Raw genomic sequence first — 17156 nt, forward strand, 5'->3', positions numbered from 1 at the left:
GACTAACTATTTTCCCTCAAATGCATCCGGTGAAACAGCACTACAATTTACTAAATTACTATTCGAAAACATTTTAAAAATGTAATATTGTCAGTCTAAGATTTATAGATGAATATCTCTTGAAAGCACCTGTAATGCCAGATTTAAAAATAACTTTACTGGGTAATCACACTTTGCGATAAAAGGGGATGCGATACTCAGAAAAATAGGCTACCGTTACAGGTCAGCGCCATCTTGGAACAATCGCATATCAAATCTACTCTTGTGTACTATTGTCAATAATCCCTTACCTTTGATTATCTTCCTCAGAAAGCACTTCCAGAAATCCCAGGTCCACAACAAATGTATTTTCGTTCGAAAAAGTTAATCCTTTACGTCCCAATAGCTTGTTCTTGTTAGCGCGTTCTGAAGGCTGCTCCAAAACTTCCGTCGGCTGCGTTCCGTTGTAGGTTCGTTCAAACATGTCAAACGTCGTATAACATAAATCTTTAGGGCCTTTTTCAACCAGAGCTCCAATAAGATTCAAGGGGGACGATTGCATTGTCTTTCAAAACGTTTCGAAAGGGGAGGGTAGCCAGGGGCGCCGGCGTCATAATGGTGATGGCCCTCCTCATGTGACCACTTTCCACAGCGTCTCATTCAGTCAGTTTTCACAGTAGGAGACTCAAACCACTTTGTAAAGACTGGGGACATTTAGTGGAAGCAATAGGAAGTGCTCAATGAACCATTGCTCACGGTGTGATTAATAGGCAAAGTGATGAAGTTGAGTCCGCAATTCAGAATTCCACATCCTGTCACGATCGGTCTCGGGGTTTTGACTGCCATATCAAATCAAATTTATTTTTATATAGCCCTTCGTACATCAGCTGATATCTCAAAGTGCTGTACAGAAACCCAGCCTAAAACCCCAAACAGCAAGCAAAGCATGTGAAAGAAGCACGGTGGCTAGAAAAACTCCCTAGGAAAAACTCCCTAGAAAGGCCAAAAACCTAGGAAGAAACCTAGAGAGGAACCAGGCTATGAGGGGTGGCCAGTCCTCTTCTGGCTGTGCAGGGTGGATATTATAACAGAACATGGTCAAGATGTTAAAATGTTAAAATGTTCATAAATGACCAGCATGGTCAAATAATAATAATCATAGTAGTTGTCGAGGGTGCAACAAGCACGTCCGGTGAACAGGTCAGGGTTCCATAGCCGCAGGCAGAACAGTTGAAACTGGAGCAGCAGCACGGCCAGGTGGACTGGGGACAGCAAGGAGTCATCATACCAGGTAGTCCTGAGGCATGGTCCTAGGGCTCAGGTCCTCCGAGAGAAAGACAGAAAGAGAAAGAGAGAATTAGAGAGAGCATATTTAAATTCACACAGGACACCGGATAAGACAAGAGAAATACTCCAGATGTAACAGACTGACCCTAGCCCCCCGACACATAAACTACTGCAGCATAAATACTGGAGGCTGAGACATATGAGTTCTGTTATACCCACAGACACCATTCAAACAGTTTTAGAAACTTTAGGGTGTTTTCTATCCACAAGTATTAATTATATGCATATCCTAGCTTCTGAGTTTGAGTAGGAGGCCGTTTAAAATGGGCACACATTTCTTTCAAAAATCGCTGTAGCGCCCCCTATCCTAGGCGACCGTCAAGAGGTTAAGAATGATGGAGGCCACTGTGTTCTTGGGGACCTTCAATGCTTCAGAAATGTTTTGGTACCCTTCCCCAGATCTGTGCCTCGACACAATCCTGTCTCGGAGCTCTACGGACAGTTCCTTCAACCTCATGGCTTGGTTTTTGCTTTGACATGCACTGTCAACTGTGGGAGCTTATATAGACAGGTGTGTGCCTTTCCAAATCATGTCCAATCTACTGAATTTGCCACAGGTGGAGTTGTAGAAACATCTGAAGGATGATCAATGGAAACAGGATGTACCTGAGCTCAATTTCGAGTCTCATAGAAAAGGTTCTGAATACTTATGTAAATAAGGTATTTCATTTTTTTACTTGTAATAAATTCGCAAAAAATTCCAAAACCTGTTTTCACTTTGTTATTATGGGGTATTGTGTGTAGATTGTAATCCATTGTTGAATATGGCTGTAATGTAACAAAATGTGGGAAAAAGTCAAGGTTCTGAATACTTTCCGAAGGCTCTGTATCTATGTAATTGTAAGTAGGGAGGGTCCTATACAATGTGCACATTCCATTGATGCTGTGGATAGCAAGGAAAGGCTTATTGAAGGGGCCTGTGTAGTCTACATGCCGTAGGACGTTGGCAAGCCTTGTGGCATAGGCTACAGTTGAATGGAGGCATTTTCAGGATTTACACATGGGGAACATTTGTTAGCAGGGTCCAAAATGATTATATATATATATATATATATATATATATATATATATATATATAATTTCATGTATTTCATGCAATTCTACGTCATTTACATGACAGAAGGCATTCACTAAATTTTTTTTAATACCACACAACTGACCGAAATTAGTGGATAATCTGACACAAATTGAGATCAATCTTTTATCGAATACAACTAGTGACTTTTTCCTTGTGTCAGAGATCTGTATATAATATATTGCATATATACAGTTAAAGTCGGAAGTTTACATACACCTTAGCTAAATACATTTAAACTCAGTTTTTCGCAATTCCTGACATTTAATCCAAGTAAAAATTCCCTGTTTTAGGTCAGTTAGGATCACCACTTTTATTTTCAGAATGTGAAATGTCGAATAATAGTTGAGAGAATGATATATTTCAGCTTTTATTTCTTTCACCACATTCCCAGTGGGTCAGAAGTTTACATACACGCAATTAGTATTTGGTAGCATTGCCTTTCAATTGTTTAACTTGGGTCAAACCTTTTGGGTAGCCTTCCACAAGCTTCCCTCAATAAGTTGGGTGAATTATGGCCCATTCCTCCTGACAGAGCTGGTGTAACTGAGTCAGGTTTGTAGGCCTCCTTGCTCGCACACGCTTTTTCAGTTCTGCCCACAACTTTTCTATGGGATTGAGGTCAGGGCTTTGTGATGGCCACTCCAATACCTTGACTTTGTTGTCCTTAAGCCATTTTGCCACAACTTTGGAAGTATGCTTGGGGTCATTGTCCAGTTGGAAGACCCATTTGCGACCAAGCTTTAACTTCCTGACTGATGTCTTGAGATGTTGCTTCAATATATCCACATACTTTTCCTGCCTCATGACGCCATCTATTTTGTGAAGTGCACCAGTCCCTCCTGCAGCAAAGCACCCCCACAACATGATGCTGCCACCCCGTGCTTCACGGTTGGGATGGTGTTCTTCGGCTTGCAAGCTCCCCCTTTTTCCTCCAAACATAACGATGGTCATTATGGCCAAACAGTTCTATTTTTGTTTCATCAGACTAGAGGACATTTCTCCAAAAAGTACGACCTTTTTCCCCATGTGCAGTTGCAAACCGTAGTCTGGCTTTTTTATGGCGGGTTTGGAGCAGTGGCTTCTTCCTTGTTGAGCGGCCTTTCAGGTTATGTCGATATAGGACTCGTTTTACTGTGGATATAGATACTTTTGTACCTGTTTCCTCCAGCATCTTCACAAGGTCCTTTGCTGTTGTTCTGGGATTGATTCACACTTTTCGCACTAAAGTACATTCATATCTAGGAGACAGAACACATCTCCTTCCTGAGCGGTATGAAGGTTGCGTGGTCCCATGGTGTTTATACTTGCGTACTATTGTTTGTACAGATGAACGTGGTACCTTCAGGCGTTTGAAAATTGCTCCCAAGGATGACCCAGACTTGTGTAGGTCTACAATTTTTTTTCTGAGGTCTTGGCTGATTTCTTTTGATTTTCCCATGATGCCAAGCAAAGAGGCACTGAATTTGAAGGTAGGCCTTGAAACACATCCACAGGTACACCTCAAATTGAGTCAAATTATGTCAATTAGCCTATTAGAAGCTTCTAAAGCCATGACATCATTTTCTGGAATTTTCCAAGCTGTTTAAAGGCACAGTCAACTTAGTGTATGTAAACTTCTGACCCACTGGAATTGTGCTACAGTGAATTGTAGTGAAATAATCTGTCTGTAAACAATTGTTGGCAAATGACTTGTGTCATGCACAATGTAGATGTCCTAACCGACTTGCCAAAACTATAGTTTGTTAACAAGACATTTGTGGAGTGGTTGAAAAATTACTTTTAATGACTCCAACCTAAGTGTATGTAAACTTCCGACTTCAACTGTATATTGCATCCTAATATTGTACAATCTGTGTGTCGCTTCATTGGCCTGGGCTATTGTTTGTTTGAGTTCAAGACCATTTTTTATTAAAAGTATAAATTTCAGCAACCTGTGGAAGAGCCACAGTTCTATGGGACAAACATAGGTACAGGTAAGCGTTTTCAGAATTGGCATTTTTACAGGTATCGACTGATGGTGACTCAGTGTTTTTTAGCTAATCGTGCGACCAGTTATCAATACTTAACTCCGCCTCGATATAAGAGAACGGAGTTAAGCGTTCCTCAGCTAGAGTGTAGGTGATCACATTGCCCCACACTGTCCAAACAGAGTTGACCTTTTGCTTACTGTTTACTTAATAAGGGGGTAGTGGTAGTGAAAGCCATGTGTTTCAGATGCCCTACAGTATAGTGCCAAAGCCTTAGCAACCTTATGTAATGCTTTCATAAGATTACTTATCACTAATACCGCAAACACTGGGCCCAGCACAGCCTGCTGTGTGTGTCCTGTTGTTTTCATCAGAGGTCAGACCTGAGGTGTGAGTTTTGATCTTCTGTTAAACTCTGAGTGGTTGTTTTGGTCCCTGTACCGGGTCCGCGGAGTGGAAGTGTTACCCACTCTGTCAATTTCGGTCATACAGTATAATTTCAAAGTTAAAGCGCTTGTCTTTTTGGAAATTGAGCTCAAATTTTACTGCTGGCAATGTCCTAAACATTATCCTGCCGGAGAAGACAGGCCTTCTGACACACACACACACACACACACACACACACACACACACACACACACACACACACACACACACACACACACACACATACATATTACTGTGTCCTCCTCTCATCAGGCCCTATCCAGATCACATGCATCAGTGGCCCCAGGCTGGTTTCCTGAATCAGATGGTGTGTTTTAATTGTTTATCTTCTCTGAACTATGATTGGCGGTCTTTCATGTGTATGCGTGTGTTTGTGAGAGTTTCAGAAGACCTCTGCCCTCCTCTCTGCTGAGCCTCCTGCAGTGAGGAGTAACAGAGGTCACCACTCGTTTCCCCCTCTTCTCTGTCGTCTCCCACTTGCTGCCTGGGAAAGCCTTGAGACTTTTCAGAAGATATCTCTCCTGGGAATGTTTGTCAAGATCCCTCTCTTTTCCTCAAACCCTTACCAGTGGTGGAAAAAGTACTCAATTGTCATACTTGAGTAAAAGTAAAGATACATTCATGTAAAATTACTAGTAAAAGTGAAAGTCACCAAGTAAATTTTACTTGTGTAAGTCTAAAAGTATTCGGTTTTAAATATACTTGTATCAAAAGTAGATGTAATTGCAAAAGTTATACTGTATAAATCATTCCAAATGACTTCTATTAGGCAGTCCAAGCAGCACAATTGTATAGTTGTTTTTTAGTTTACAGATAGTCAAGGGCACACTCCAACACTCAGACATAATTTACAAATTAAGCATGTGTGTTTAGTGAATCTGCCAGATAAGAGGCAGTAGGAATGACCAGGGATCTTCTCTTGATAAGTGTGTGAATTGAACCATTTTCCTGTCCTGTTAAACATTCAAAATGTAATGAGTACTTTTGGGTGTTCGGGAAAATGTATGGGGTAAAAAGTACATTATTTTATTTAGGAATATAGTAAAGTAAAAGTTGTCAAAAATAGAAATAGTAAAGTAAAGATACCCCCAAAAACTACTTAAGTATTGCTTTAAAGTATTTTTACTTAGGTACTTTACAGCACTGACCCCCTACCCTGATTGGAATAGCAACATCTATGTCATAATTTCTTTATTTTTTTTCCAGTTTGTATCAGTTAGGCCTATAGTTTCATGATGTGCCACTATCCTGTCCATGACTGATGAAACCAATGATGGACAGTTGGCATTCCATAAAAAAAGGGTCAGTGTAATATAATCCTGATTGTCATCCATGCTCGTGCTCTTTGTCATGGGTACGTTAGGCCATCTACGTATTGTAGTCTAGACTTTTCTCAAGACCTTGACACTTTAGATTTATATAAACTTTTATTTTCCAAAGGAACATATTCATTTGTGGTGTCAGTGAGTTGCACATACATGGACAGGCATTCGCTCAGGCTTTTGTTCTGTACCTATCCTGTAAGTGGAAACTATTAAAGATAATATCTCCCATTTAGGAAACGCTTTTATCCAAAGCAACTTGCAGGATCAAACCCACAACCCTTGGTGTTGCAAGCGCCCTATTCTACCGACTGAGCCACAAAGGACCAGTAGAAAACATGTCGTAATTGTGTTACTAACATTATGTTGTCTCTGTGTTGTGTTGCAGCTTTGATGTGGAGAATGGCCCTTCAGCCAGCTGTAGTCCGTTGGACCCCTCGGCCTCTCCCGGGTCAGGCCTGGTTCTACACACCAATTTCCCCGGACACAACCAACGCAGAGAGTCCTTCCTGTACCGCTCAGACAGTGACTACGACCTCTCGCCCAAGTCCATGTCCCGCAACTCATCCATTGCATCTGAACTGTATGTTTTCATGCACACACCACACACTCACACACTCACACACATTCATGTACACAAACATGTACACACACACACACACACACACACACACACACACACACACACACACACACACACACACACACCATGAAGTGATCCATTGTGTTTGATCCATGTCCATTGGTACAGAGGTACATCACATGACACCCGTTTCTATGGAAACTACTACCACTAATAGTGATGAGTGGAAAGAGTGCTCCTAAAGAGGCTAATTTGTAACCGAAATGACCAAATATAATGACAGATTCAGCCGATGATAGAAAGATCTTGAAGTCCCTATGACTCCAAACACAGAACAGTGGAAAGAAGTGGAAAGTCCTTTAACAAGGAACATCCAGTGTTTGACCTAACAACATTACATTCCAGTAGAACAATTGTTACTTACTTGCACATTACTTCCTTTGTTACCTAAGTGAATTCTGGGGATATTTAGTGACGTCAGAGTGTAACTGGTTCTTATTGCTTAACGTCTTTATGTGACAAAGTCCTATTTTGGCACTGATGTACCAATGGGCCTACCACGCAAAAGGCCATTTGAGCTCTGATCTGATTGTGATTTGGCTGTGGAGTCGGTCGGTGCCTGTTTGGTCTCCATGGCTGAACTACAGGCACAGTTTAGGGAATTGGGACTTTCGTCACTCGCACAGACTTGGCCCAGTAACTAACTGACACATACTTTCATAATGACTACCGCCTTAGATGTGGTTTAAAGTAACATTCTTTCCCCTGGTGTTGAACCAATGGACTGATGGAGCCCATACACCCTGATATGTGTTTATGATACAGTTCAAAATGCTTTCTTAATTATGTTTACCATGTGTTGCTGACATGTTTTTGTTTGCGTTTACAGACATGGTGATGACTTGATAGTAACGCCTTTTGCTCAGGTAATTATATTCTAATCCCACCACATCTGTCCTGTTCCTCAATTCTGTACTGTAGTGCAGCTACATTCAGACCACTTTGAGAAACCCAGCCCAGTGACTAGGTACTGTCCTGTGTGGTATTCAAAATGGATGAATGTGTTCTCTTTCGCTCCAGGTCCTCGCAAGCCTTCGAAGTGTAAGAAACAACTTCACAGTCCTGACCAATGTCCAATGTGCTTCCAACAAGTAAGATTCTGGCCTTATTGGTGATCTGACTGATTCATTTAGACCACACTAACCACAATATCAACTGGTATATGTAAGGGATAATCAATGAGGGGCTATGCGTTCTATGGACAATTATGCATGACGTGGTACTCACCCAGCAGCGTGGCACTAACCCTTCCACGGAGTTGCATTATTTCCAGAGAACGCATAGAGATGATTATCCCGCTTATCCCACTGCTATAATTGAACACGTTTGCTACTAGATGTGTTCATTTGCCGGTAGATATGTGTTCAACATCCACTGAAGTAGCTAGCAAGTTTACCAGATAGCTACAGTCGTTGTGGAGGTAACCCAGCAAACAGACTTGCATGCTACTTATTGACTCAAGACATTTCAGCTTTTCATTTTTTATTCATTTGTAAACATTTCTAAAAACATAATTTCACATTGACATCATGGGGTATTGTGTGTAGGCCAGTGACACAAAATCTCAATTTAATCCATTTTAAATTCAGGCTGTAACACAACAAAATGTGGAAAAAGTCAAGGGGGCGAATACTTTCTGTTCCATATTAATGGATATATTATTGTTCCATATGAATGGATTGGAGAGTTTTGTTGATGTGGGTTGGTGCCTGTTTGATGACATCAGATTTAATGAATTCATTAATACAATTAAATACATTAAAGGGGCAATCTTGGATTTGTACATCCATTTTTGTACTTTTAAATTATGAATATGAAGCCATTGATTCTTAAAGAATTTAACTTAGAAATGCCTCATGACCAACGGTCTTACCCTACCAGAACCCAAAATATAAGAAGGTTCTATTCCATTGTTTGTAAACAATGTAATTGTAAACAAACCCTGTATAGCTTCAAAACCTGGTTAAAACTATCATTTTGATCTCATGGATAGTCAGTCCTTGCATCTATGTATTTGAGAGTGGTTACATTTCTCCTGTCCCATTCTTCAGCTGTTTACCAAATATAGACTATCTCATAATAATGACATACTATCTCATAATAATGACATACTATCTCATAATTATGACTTACTATCTCATAATAACGACTTACTATCTCATACCTCCTAATCCGATTTCTTTATTTTGGTGGCAGGAACAGGCTTCCATAGATCTGGGGGAAATAACAATCAATCAATCAAATGTATTTATAAAGCTCTTTTCACATCTGCAGATGTCACAAAGTGCTTAAACAGAATCCTAGCATAAAACCCCAAACAGCAAGCAATGCAGATGTAGAAGCACTGTGGCTAGGAGAAACTCCTTAAAAAGGCAGGAACCTAGGAAGAAACCTAGAGAGGCCAGTCCTCTTCTGGCTGTGTCGGGTGGGGGTGGAGATTATAAGAGTACATGGCCATTAAGGCCAGATTGTTCTTCAAGATGTTTAAACGTTCATAGATGACCAGCAGGGTAAAATAATAAATAACAAAAAAGAATGTACATGTGCTGTAGTTTGTATCTTTATCCACAAGAGGACAGTATCCAACTATTCAACCCAGCCGCTGTTAATTTTTGAAGACTGCTTGGTGTGAGATTTGCTATTGTGAATTGTATTGCCCCCTGGCACAACCCCTGGACAAGATTACATTTAAAGTATGCACATTTTTTCAAATATTTATTATACTTTTTTAATATATATGTTTTTACACTTTTTTTAAACAGTAAGGAAATTAGATGGGGAGACAGTGGGAAGTTTGGACGTAGGGATTGATCCCTGTTCTTAGGTGGGGAGTTATGTGGCATGTCGGGGAGTGTTACCACTACACCAATGCTTTGCACAGGAAATACTCATATTACTGGGTGATGGCAGTAGGTAACCAACGCATAGATTGCAGTCTCTCCTTGTCCATAGGCTGCTTTCAAGGTAAGGAAGCAAGCATGTACATTTGTAATTTGGGCGAAATATCTCTTTAAAATAGGTCTGGAAGAAAATCCTGCTTGGTCTCCACAAGGGTTGGCCACCCCTGATATATTCGGAGTTCCAATTGAGGATTTACCCTGGTGTTTAACCCAAAAGACTCTGCCCTGACTTGGGGCCAAGCCCCTGGGTACTTTTCAGCTCTCATTTACATAACAATGGCTAACTGTGAACTTTAGCACCTTCTCACAAAGCAACTGCCTTGATTGATGCAGACGTTGTTGATTATGCTCACACCAGGTCTTTTGTGTCAGACTCCTGACGGAAACGCAATTACACTAGAGCTCACGTTAACCTAAAACACCGGTGACCAACTGGTGTGGGCGTCTCAGTGGAAAAGAAACCAGAGTTTGCTCTGTGTTTGAAAATGTTCTTGTTATAATGATTCACTTCTCCAAATCACCCAACCTTCAAGATAAATCTAATGATGTCAATCTTCAGGTGGTTGAGGCCTACTAGTTGAAGGTGCTTGCCATCGTCTTACTCGACATAGACAAAATAGGATGTGTTTATGAGTTGTAGCGCCCTCATGCCTAGCATGTGCACAGTACGGAAATGTCAAAACATGATATTTGATGCCCAAAGTATTTCATATCCAATGCTTATTTGTATGACTTATTCAACACTGTCCATGAATGGCTACAAACATACATAGCCTCATTTCAATTCATTTTCACAGAAACAAGTAGGCATATCAGATATGTAATGACAAGCAGCTGCAATGTGGGGAATCGTAGGTGGCTCATTTCAGATTAGTTTTATCTGGTTCTTGATACCATGTCTTGTTTTGAGTGGTTTTGACTGATACTAATATGTCTAAAATTAGCTAGCTACAGTGCCATTCGAAAAGTATTCAGACCCCTTGACTTTTTCCACATTTTGGTACATTACAGCCTTATTCTAAAATGGATTAAATAAATACAAATCCTCAGCAATCTACACACAATACCCCATAATGAAAAAGCAAAAACAGTTTTTTTGAAACTTTAGCAAATCTATTAAAAATAAAAAACAAATACCTTATTTACATAAGTATTCAGACCCTTTGCTATGAGACTCGAAATCTTGCGCAGGTGCATCCTGTTTCCATTGATCATCCTTCAGATGTTTCTACAACTGTGGTAAATTAAATTAATTAGGCCTGATTTGGAAAGGCACACACCTGTCTATAATATAAGGTCCCACAGTTGACAGTGCATGTCAAAGCAAAAACCAAGCGTTGAGGTCGAAGGAATTGTCGGTAGAGCTACGAGACAGGATTGTGTCGAAGCACAGTTCTGGAGAAAGGTACCAAAACATTTCTGCAGCATTGAAGGTCCCCAAGAACACAGTGGCCTCCATAATTCTTAAATGAAAGAAGTTTGTAATCACCAAGACTCCTCCTAGAGCTGTCCACCCAGCCAAACTGAGCAATTGGGGGAGAAGGGCCTTGGTCACGGAGGTGACCAAGAACCCGATGGTCACTCTGACAGAGCTCTAGAATACCTCTGTGGAGATGAGAGAACCTTCCAAAAGGACAACCATCTCTGAAGCACTTCACTAATTAGGCCTTTATGGTAGAGTGGCCAAACGGAAGCCACTCCTCAGTAAAAGGTACATGACAGCCCGCTTGGAGTTTGCCAAAAGGCACCTAAAGACTCTCAGACCATGAGAAACAAGATTCTCTGGTCTGATGAAACCAAGATTGAACTCTTTGGCCTGAATGCCAAGCGTCACGTATGGAGGAAACCTGGCACCATCCCTACGGTGAAGCATGGTGGTGGCAGCATCATGCTGTGGGGATGTTTTTCGGCGGCAGGGACTGGGAGACTAGTGAGGATCGAGGGAAAGATGAACGGCGCAAAGTACAGAGAGATCCTCGTTGAAAACCTGCTCCAGAGCACTCAGGACCTCAGACTGGGGCGATGGTTCACCTTCCAACAGGACAACAACCTAAGCACACAGCCAAGACAAAACAGGAGTGGCTTCGGGACAAGTCTCTGAATGTCCTTGAGTGGCCCAGCCAGAGCCCGTACTTGAACCCGAACGAACATCTCTGAAGAGACATGAAAATAGCTGTGCAGCAATGCTCCCCATCCAACCTGACAGTTCTTGAGAGGAGCTGCAGAGAAGAATGGGAGAAATTCCCACAAATACAGGTGTGCCAAGCTTGTAGCGTCATACCCAAGAAGACTCGAGGCTGTAATTGCTAGCAAAGGTGCTTCAACAAAGCACTGAGTAAAGGGTCTGAATACTTATGCAAATGTGATATTTCAGTTTTTGGTTTTTAATAAATAAGCAACAATTTCTAAACTGTTTTTACTTTGTTATTCAAATCAAAAATTGTATTGGTCAAATATATGGTTAGCAGATGTACTGTTGTGAAATGCTTGTGTTTCTCGTTCCGACAGTGCAGTAATATCAACAAATAATTTAACAATTATTATATAACAAAAAAAACTACCTCATACACACAAATGTAAATGGATGGAATAAGAATGTGTACATATAAACATATGGATGAGCGATGGCCGAGCAGCAATAGATGCAATAGATGGTATAAAATACAGTATATGCATATGAGATGAGTAATGTAAGTTATGTAAACATTATTAAAGTGGTATTATTTAAGGTGACTAGTGATCCATTTATTAAAGTGGCCAATGATTTGAGTCTGTATGTCGACAGCAGCCTCTCTGTGTTAGTGGTGGCTATTTAACAGTCTGATGGCCTTGAGATACAAATTGTTTTTCAGTCTCTCGGTCCCAGCTTTGATGCACTTGTACTGACCTCACCTTCTGGATGTTAGCGGGGTGAACAGGCAGTGGCTAGGGTGGTTGTTGTCCTTGATTATCTTTTTGGCCTTCATGTGACATTGGGTGCTGTAGGGCAGGTTGTTTGCCCCCGGTGATGAGTTGTGCAGACCGCACCACCCTCTGGAGAGCCTTGCGGTTGATGGCGGTGCAGTTGCCGTACCAGGCGGTGATACAGCCTGACAGAATGCTCTCAATTGTGCATCTGTAAAAGTTTGTGAGTGTTTTAGGTGACAAGCCACATTTCTTCAGCCTCCTGAGGTTGAAGAGGCGCTGTTGCGCCTTCTTCACCACACTGTCTGTGTGGGTGGACCATTTCAGTTTGTCTGTGATGTGTATGCCGAGGAACTTAAAACTTTCCACCTTCTCCACTACTGTCCCGTCGATGTGGATGGGGGGTGCTCCCTCTACTGTTTGTGGGCCCCAGTGGGCCCCAGTGTTGAGGATCAGTGAAGTGGAGATGTTGTTTCCTACCTTCACCACCTGGGGGCGGCCCATCAGAAAGTCCAGGATCCAATTGCACAGGGTGGGGTTGAGACCCAGGGCCTTAAGCTTAATGATGATCTTGGAGGGTACTATGGTGTTGAATGGTGAGCTGTAGTCAATGAACAGCATTCTTACATAGGTATTCCTCTTGTCCAGATGGGATAGGGCACTGTGCAGTGTGATGGCGATTGCATCGTCTGTGGACATGTTGGGGTGGTATGCAAACTGAAGTTGGTCTATGGTGGCAGGTAAGGTGGAGGTGATATTATCCTTGACTAGTCTCTCAAAGCACTTCATGATGACAGAAGTGAGTGCTATGGGCAATAGTCATTTAGTTCTGTTATCTTTGCCTTCTTTGGTACAGGAACAATGGTGGCCATCTTGAAGTGGGGACAGCAGACTGGGATAGGGAGCAATTGAATATGTCCGTAAACACACCAGCCAGCTTGTCTTTGCATGCTCTAAGGACACGGCTAGTCATGCCATCTGGGCCAGCAGCCTTGCGAGGGTTAACACGTTTAAATGTCTTACTCACATCAGCCACAGAGAAGGAGAAGGGGGGCCCGCAGTCCTTGGTAGCGGGCCGCGTCGGTGGCGCTGTATTATCCTCAAAGCGGGCAAATAGTCACACAGCTGTGACTATAATCGAAGAGATTTCTCTTCGGAGGAAATGTGGTCGGCCACAGAGAAGGAGAGGGGGGGCCGCAGTCCTTGGTAGCGAGCCGCGTCGGTGGCACTGTATTATCCTCAAAGTGGGCAAAGAAGGTGTTTAGTTTGTCTGGAAGCAAGATGTCGGTGTCTGTTACGTGGCTAAGTCCATAATTTCCTGTAGACCCTGCCACATACGTCTCGTGTCTGAGCCGTTGAATTCCACTTTGTCCCTATACCGACATTTCGCTTGTTTGATTGCCTTGTGGAGGGAATAACTACACTGTTTATATTCGGCCATATTCCCCGACATCTTTCCATGGTTGAATGTGGTGGTTCGCTCTTTCAGTTTTGCGCGAATGCCGCCATCTATCCAGGATTTCTGGTTAGGGTAGGTTTTAATAGTCACAGTGGGTACAACATTTCCAATGCTCTTCCTTATAAACTCACTCACCGAGTCAGTGTATAAATCAATGTTATTCTCTGAGGCTTCCCGAAACATTTCCCAGTCCGTGTGATCAAAACAATCTTGAAGCATCGATTTCGATTGGTCAGACCAGCGTTGAATGGTTCTAGTCACGGGTACATCCTGTTTGAGTTTCTGCCTATAGGACGGTAGTCGCAGTCGGATTTGCCGAAGGGAGGGCGGGTGAGGGCCTTGTATGCATCGTAGAAGTTGGAGTAGCACTGGTCCAGTGTATACACTCATTGTGCTGGTAGAATTTAGGTAGCCTTGTTCTCAAATTAGCTTTGTTAAAATCCCCAGCTACAATAAATGCAGGCTCAGTTTACATAGAGTCTAGGTATCTGCTTGGGGGGGATATACACGGCTGTGACTATAATCAAAGAGAATTCTCTTGGGAGATAATGTGGTCATCATTTGATTGTAAGGAATTCTAGGTCAGGTGAACAAAAGGGTTTATGGGGTATTGTGTGTAGATTGATGAGGGAAAAATGTGTTTTAATACATTTTAGAATAAAATGTGGGAAAAGTCAAGGGGTCTGAATACTTTCTGAAGGCACTGTTGCTAACCACTAACTGTAACGATGTATTTGAGAGACAACAAATGCTAATTAATTTATGTTTTCAATAAACATAGGAGACTATATGTAGTTTACATGTTGTCAACAATCTAAGCCAACCCTGTCTGTTTTGCCCCGTATTTGCACACATGTCGGTTTTGTTAAAAACTAGAGAATAGAGTTATATTCAACTTAATCTACTGACGTTATCATACGCTAATTCATGGACCATCTATATCCAGGTTGCATCCGGTTTACACGGTCCAACTTCACACGAGCACTAACACTCAGTGCGCACACGTGATCCAAATACATGGCAGACATTGGATAAATATACATTTGTATTTCTTCTGCTGTGAGTGATGGGAAAAATTTGTCCTCAGCGACAATTATTTGAATAATTCAATGGATGTTTCGTGCACAAAGGTGATGACTAAAGTGTTTTATAAGGAATGTTCAAATTTGACTTCTCTATATGGCCGTCTATGGAAATTGTCTTTCTGGGCTGGGTGTCAGTTAAACTGCAGTACCAAAGAAAAGTTGAAGGAGCAGTCCAAACTGTGCTTCTTTACCAGAACCCTGGCCCCTTGTCACCAACCCTCGGTGGGCTGATATGAATCGGTTTATCAGGGAAATTGGAAAGAGAGCCTGTGACACGACTTCTGCTTTTGGACGTTAACAAGGCGACACTCCATCTTAACTCCTCCTCCACATTTATTGGATTGGTTGAACAGAACAAGATTACCTCCCCCGACAGTTTTTTTTCGTCAGCACCAGAAAGAAAGAAACGACGCTCAGGTTTTTCTTTCACACCTGCTACATTAGGCTACCAATTACCAAATTGATTTAAGGCAGCATTTTGCAATTGGGACGGGAGTAAAAGCATTCCTAATTTGTTGACAACATTGTGTAATGTACAAGAAAACAGCACTCGTGCTGCTCTTTTTACAGTTTTATAAACTCATTGGAGGACGTACGTTCTTTCTCTCCATTCAGCCGCTTCGGCTCCCCTCTAATCTTGAAGGGCATTTCTTTAAACGCTCATCTAATCCCCTTGATGTCTTACACAACTAGACCAATCATATGCTTCCATGTGCCTCGGTTCACAGTGCTGTGTCAGGACAGGACAATGATAGAGGTTCCGCTCGTGATGTTAAATTCCAGGTGCAGATGCGCTGATTTCAAAGCTATTTGGAGTCACAGTTGAAAAGTTAACGCACTGACTATACAATGGACTAATTAGACAAATAAAAGCAGTATTTTTTCAGTGCGTGAGATATAAGATGTGTGGCGTGTGAGCATGAGAAGAGGGTCAAATGTGTCCGTCTCATGCCCAATGCATTAGAGATGGCAGCCCGAGAGGGGTCTGTCTAGCTGCAGATATCATCTAACAGGCCCTGTATCTCCCAGGCCCCTCTCCAAAGCCAGGACGGTCACTTGCGGGCCTGACACATTTTTTTTCTGTTTACCACAGAGAGGATAGCGTCCAAACGACTGACAACTGACTTTAGGTCAAAACTAATACACAATGAACGTATAAACGGTACACAGTGTCCTTCGGCCCCGCCTGCCAAGCACTGATTTCCCACAGTTCAGTTAACCAGTGTTGCCAACTTAGCGACTTTGTCGCTATATTTAGCGAGTATTCAGACCCCTCTACCGACACATTTTTTAAAAATCGACTAGCAACAAACCTAGCGACTTTTTCTGGTGTTATTGGAGACATTTGGAGACTCTGACGCGAAAGCACGTATTGTTCTTACTCTTCTCAACGAGCAGCGGGTGCTGCCGTGGGCCTCAACCTATCCCAAAGCACTCCCAGGTGGCCCAGTCCTCTCGCAGCAGTCCCTCCCAGCTGCAGTCAGAGCAGGAGATGTTCACCCTTCCGCGTCCAGACTGCAAATGAATCGTGCATGCTGGCTTACATTCAGGGCGGGATGTAAATGTAAAATGTTCTATGTCTAAAATAAATCACTGCACAAAAATAAATCACTGCATTTGAATCACACAGCCTCAGTCACTTACTCACCTTGTCCACTGTGTGTGTACCTCTCTGTGACATAAGCTAAACATCTAGCTGGCTAGCTCATCATGTCTCAGTCTAAACTGTACAGTAAACTCAAAAATACAGAAAGGAGTGGGAATCAAACCCTGAATTCAAAGGCTGGTTGAAGCCGTTTATTGGAAATGATACACGGGCATACTGCCTGTATTGTAAGGCTGATTTCTACGCCAAACGTAGTGATGTAAAAAAAAAACACGACATCTCAAAAACATACTCAAAAGGCAAAGACTTATAACAGTTCTACCCAAAACAAGCTGCCATTTATGGTTAAAAGAATTGACTCTGCAAAAAAGGCTGAGGGCACCATGGCATTAGCTATCGCTGAACACTGTTCCATGCTG

At 42.1% G+C, this 17156-nt stretch overlaps 1 protein-coding gene across 3 annotated transcripts in view; it reads left to right on the plus strand.

Annotated features, from left to right (window-relative positions):
* LOC106584037 (cAMP-specific 3',5'-cyclic phosphodiesterase 4B) overlaps nucleotides 1-17156 on the plus strand; it is a 309843-nt gene that overhangs the window by 233302 nt on the left and 59385 nt on the right. For all 3 annotated transcript variants that reach the window (XM_014168843.2, XM_014168844.2, XM_014168845.2), the window contains 3 exons: nucleotides 6529-6723; nucleotides 7613-7649; nucleotides 7804-7874. In XM_014168843.2, the coding sequence (XP_014024318.1) occupies nucleotides 6529-6723; nucleotides 7613-7649; nucleotides 7804-7874 (303 nt within the window). The remainder of the gene's footprint in view (nucleotides 1-6528; nucleotides 6724-7612; nucleotides 7650-7803; nucleotides 7875-17156) is intronic.

This window comes from Salmo salar, chromosome ssa23, assembly GCF_905237065.1.
Source record: "Salmo salar chromosome ssa23, Ssal_v3.1, whole genome shotgun sequence".
Lineage (NCBI taxonomy): Eukaryota > Metazoa > Chordata > Actinopteri > Salmoniformes > Salmonidae > Salmo > Salmo salar.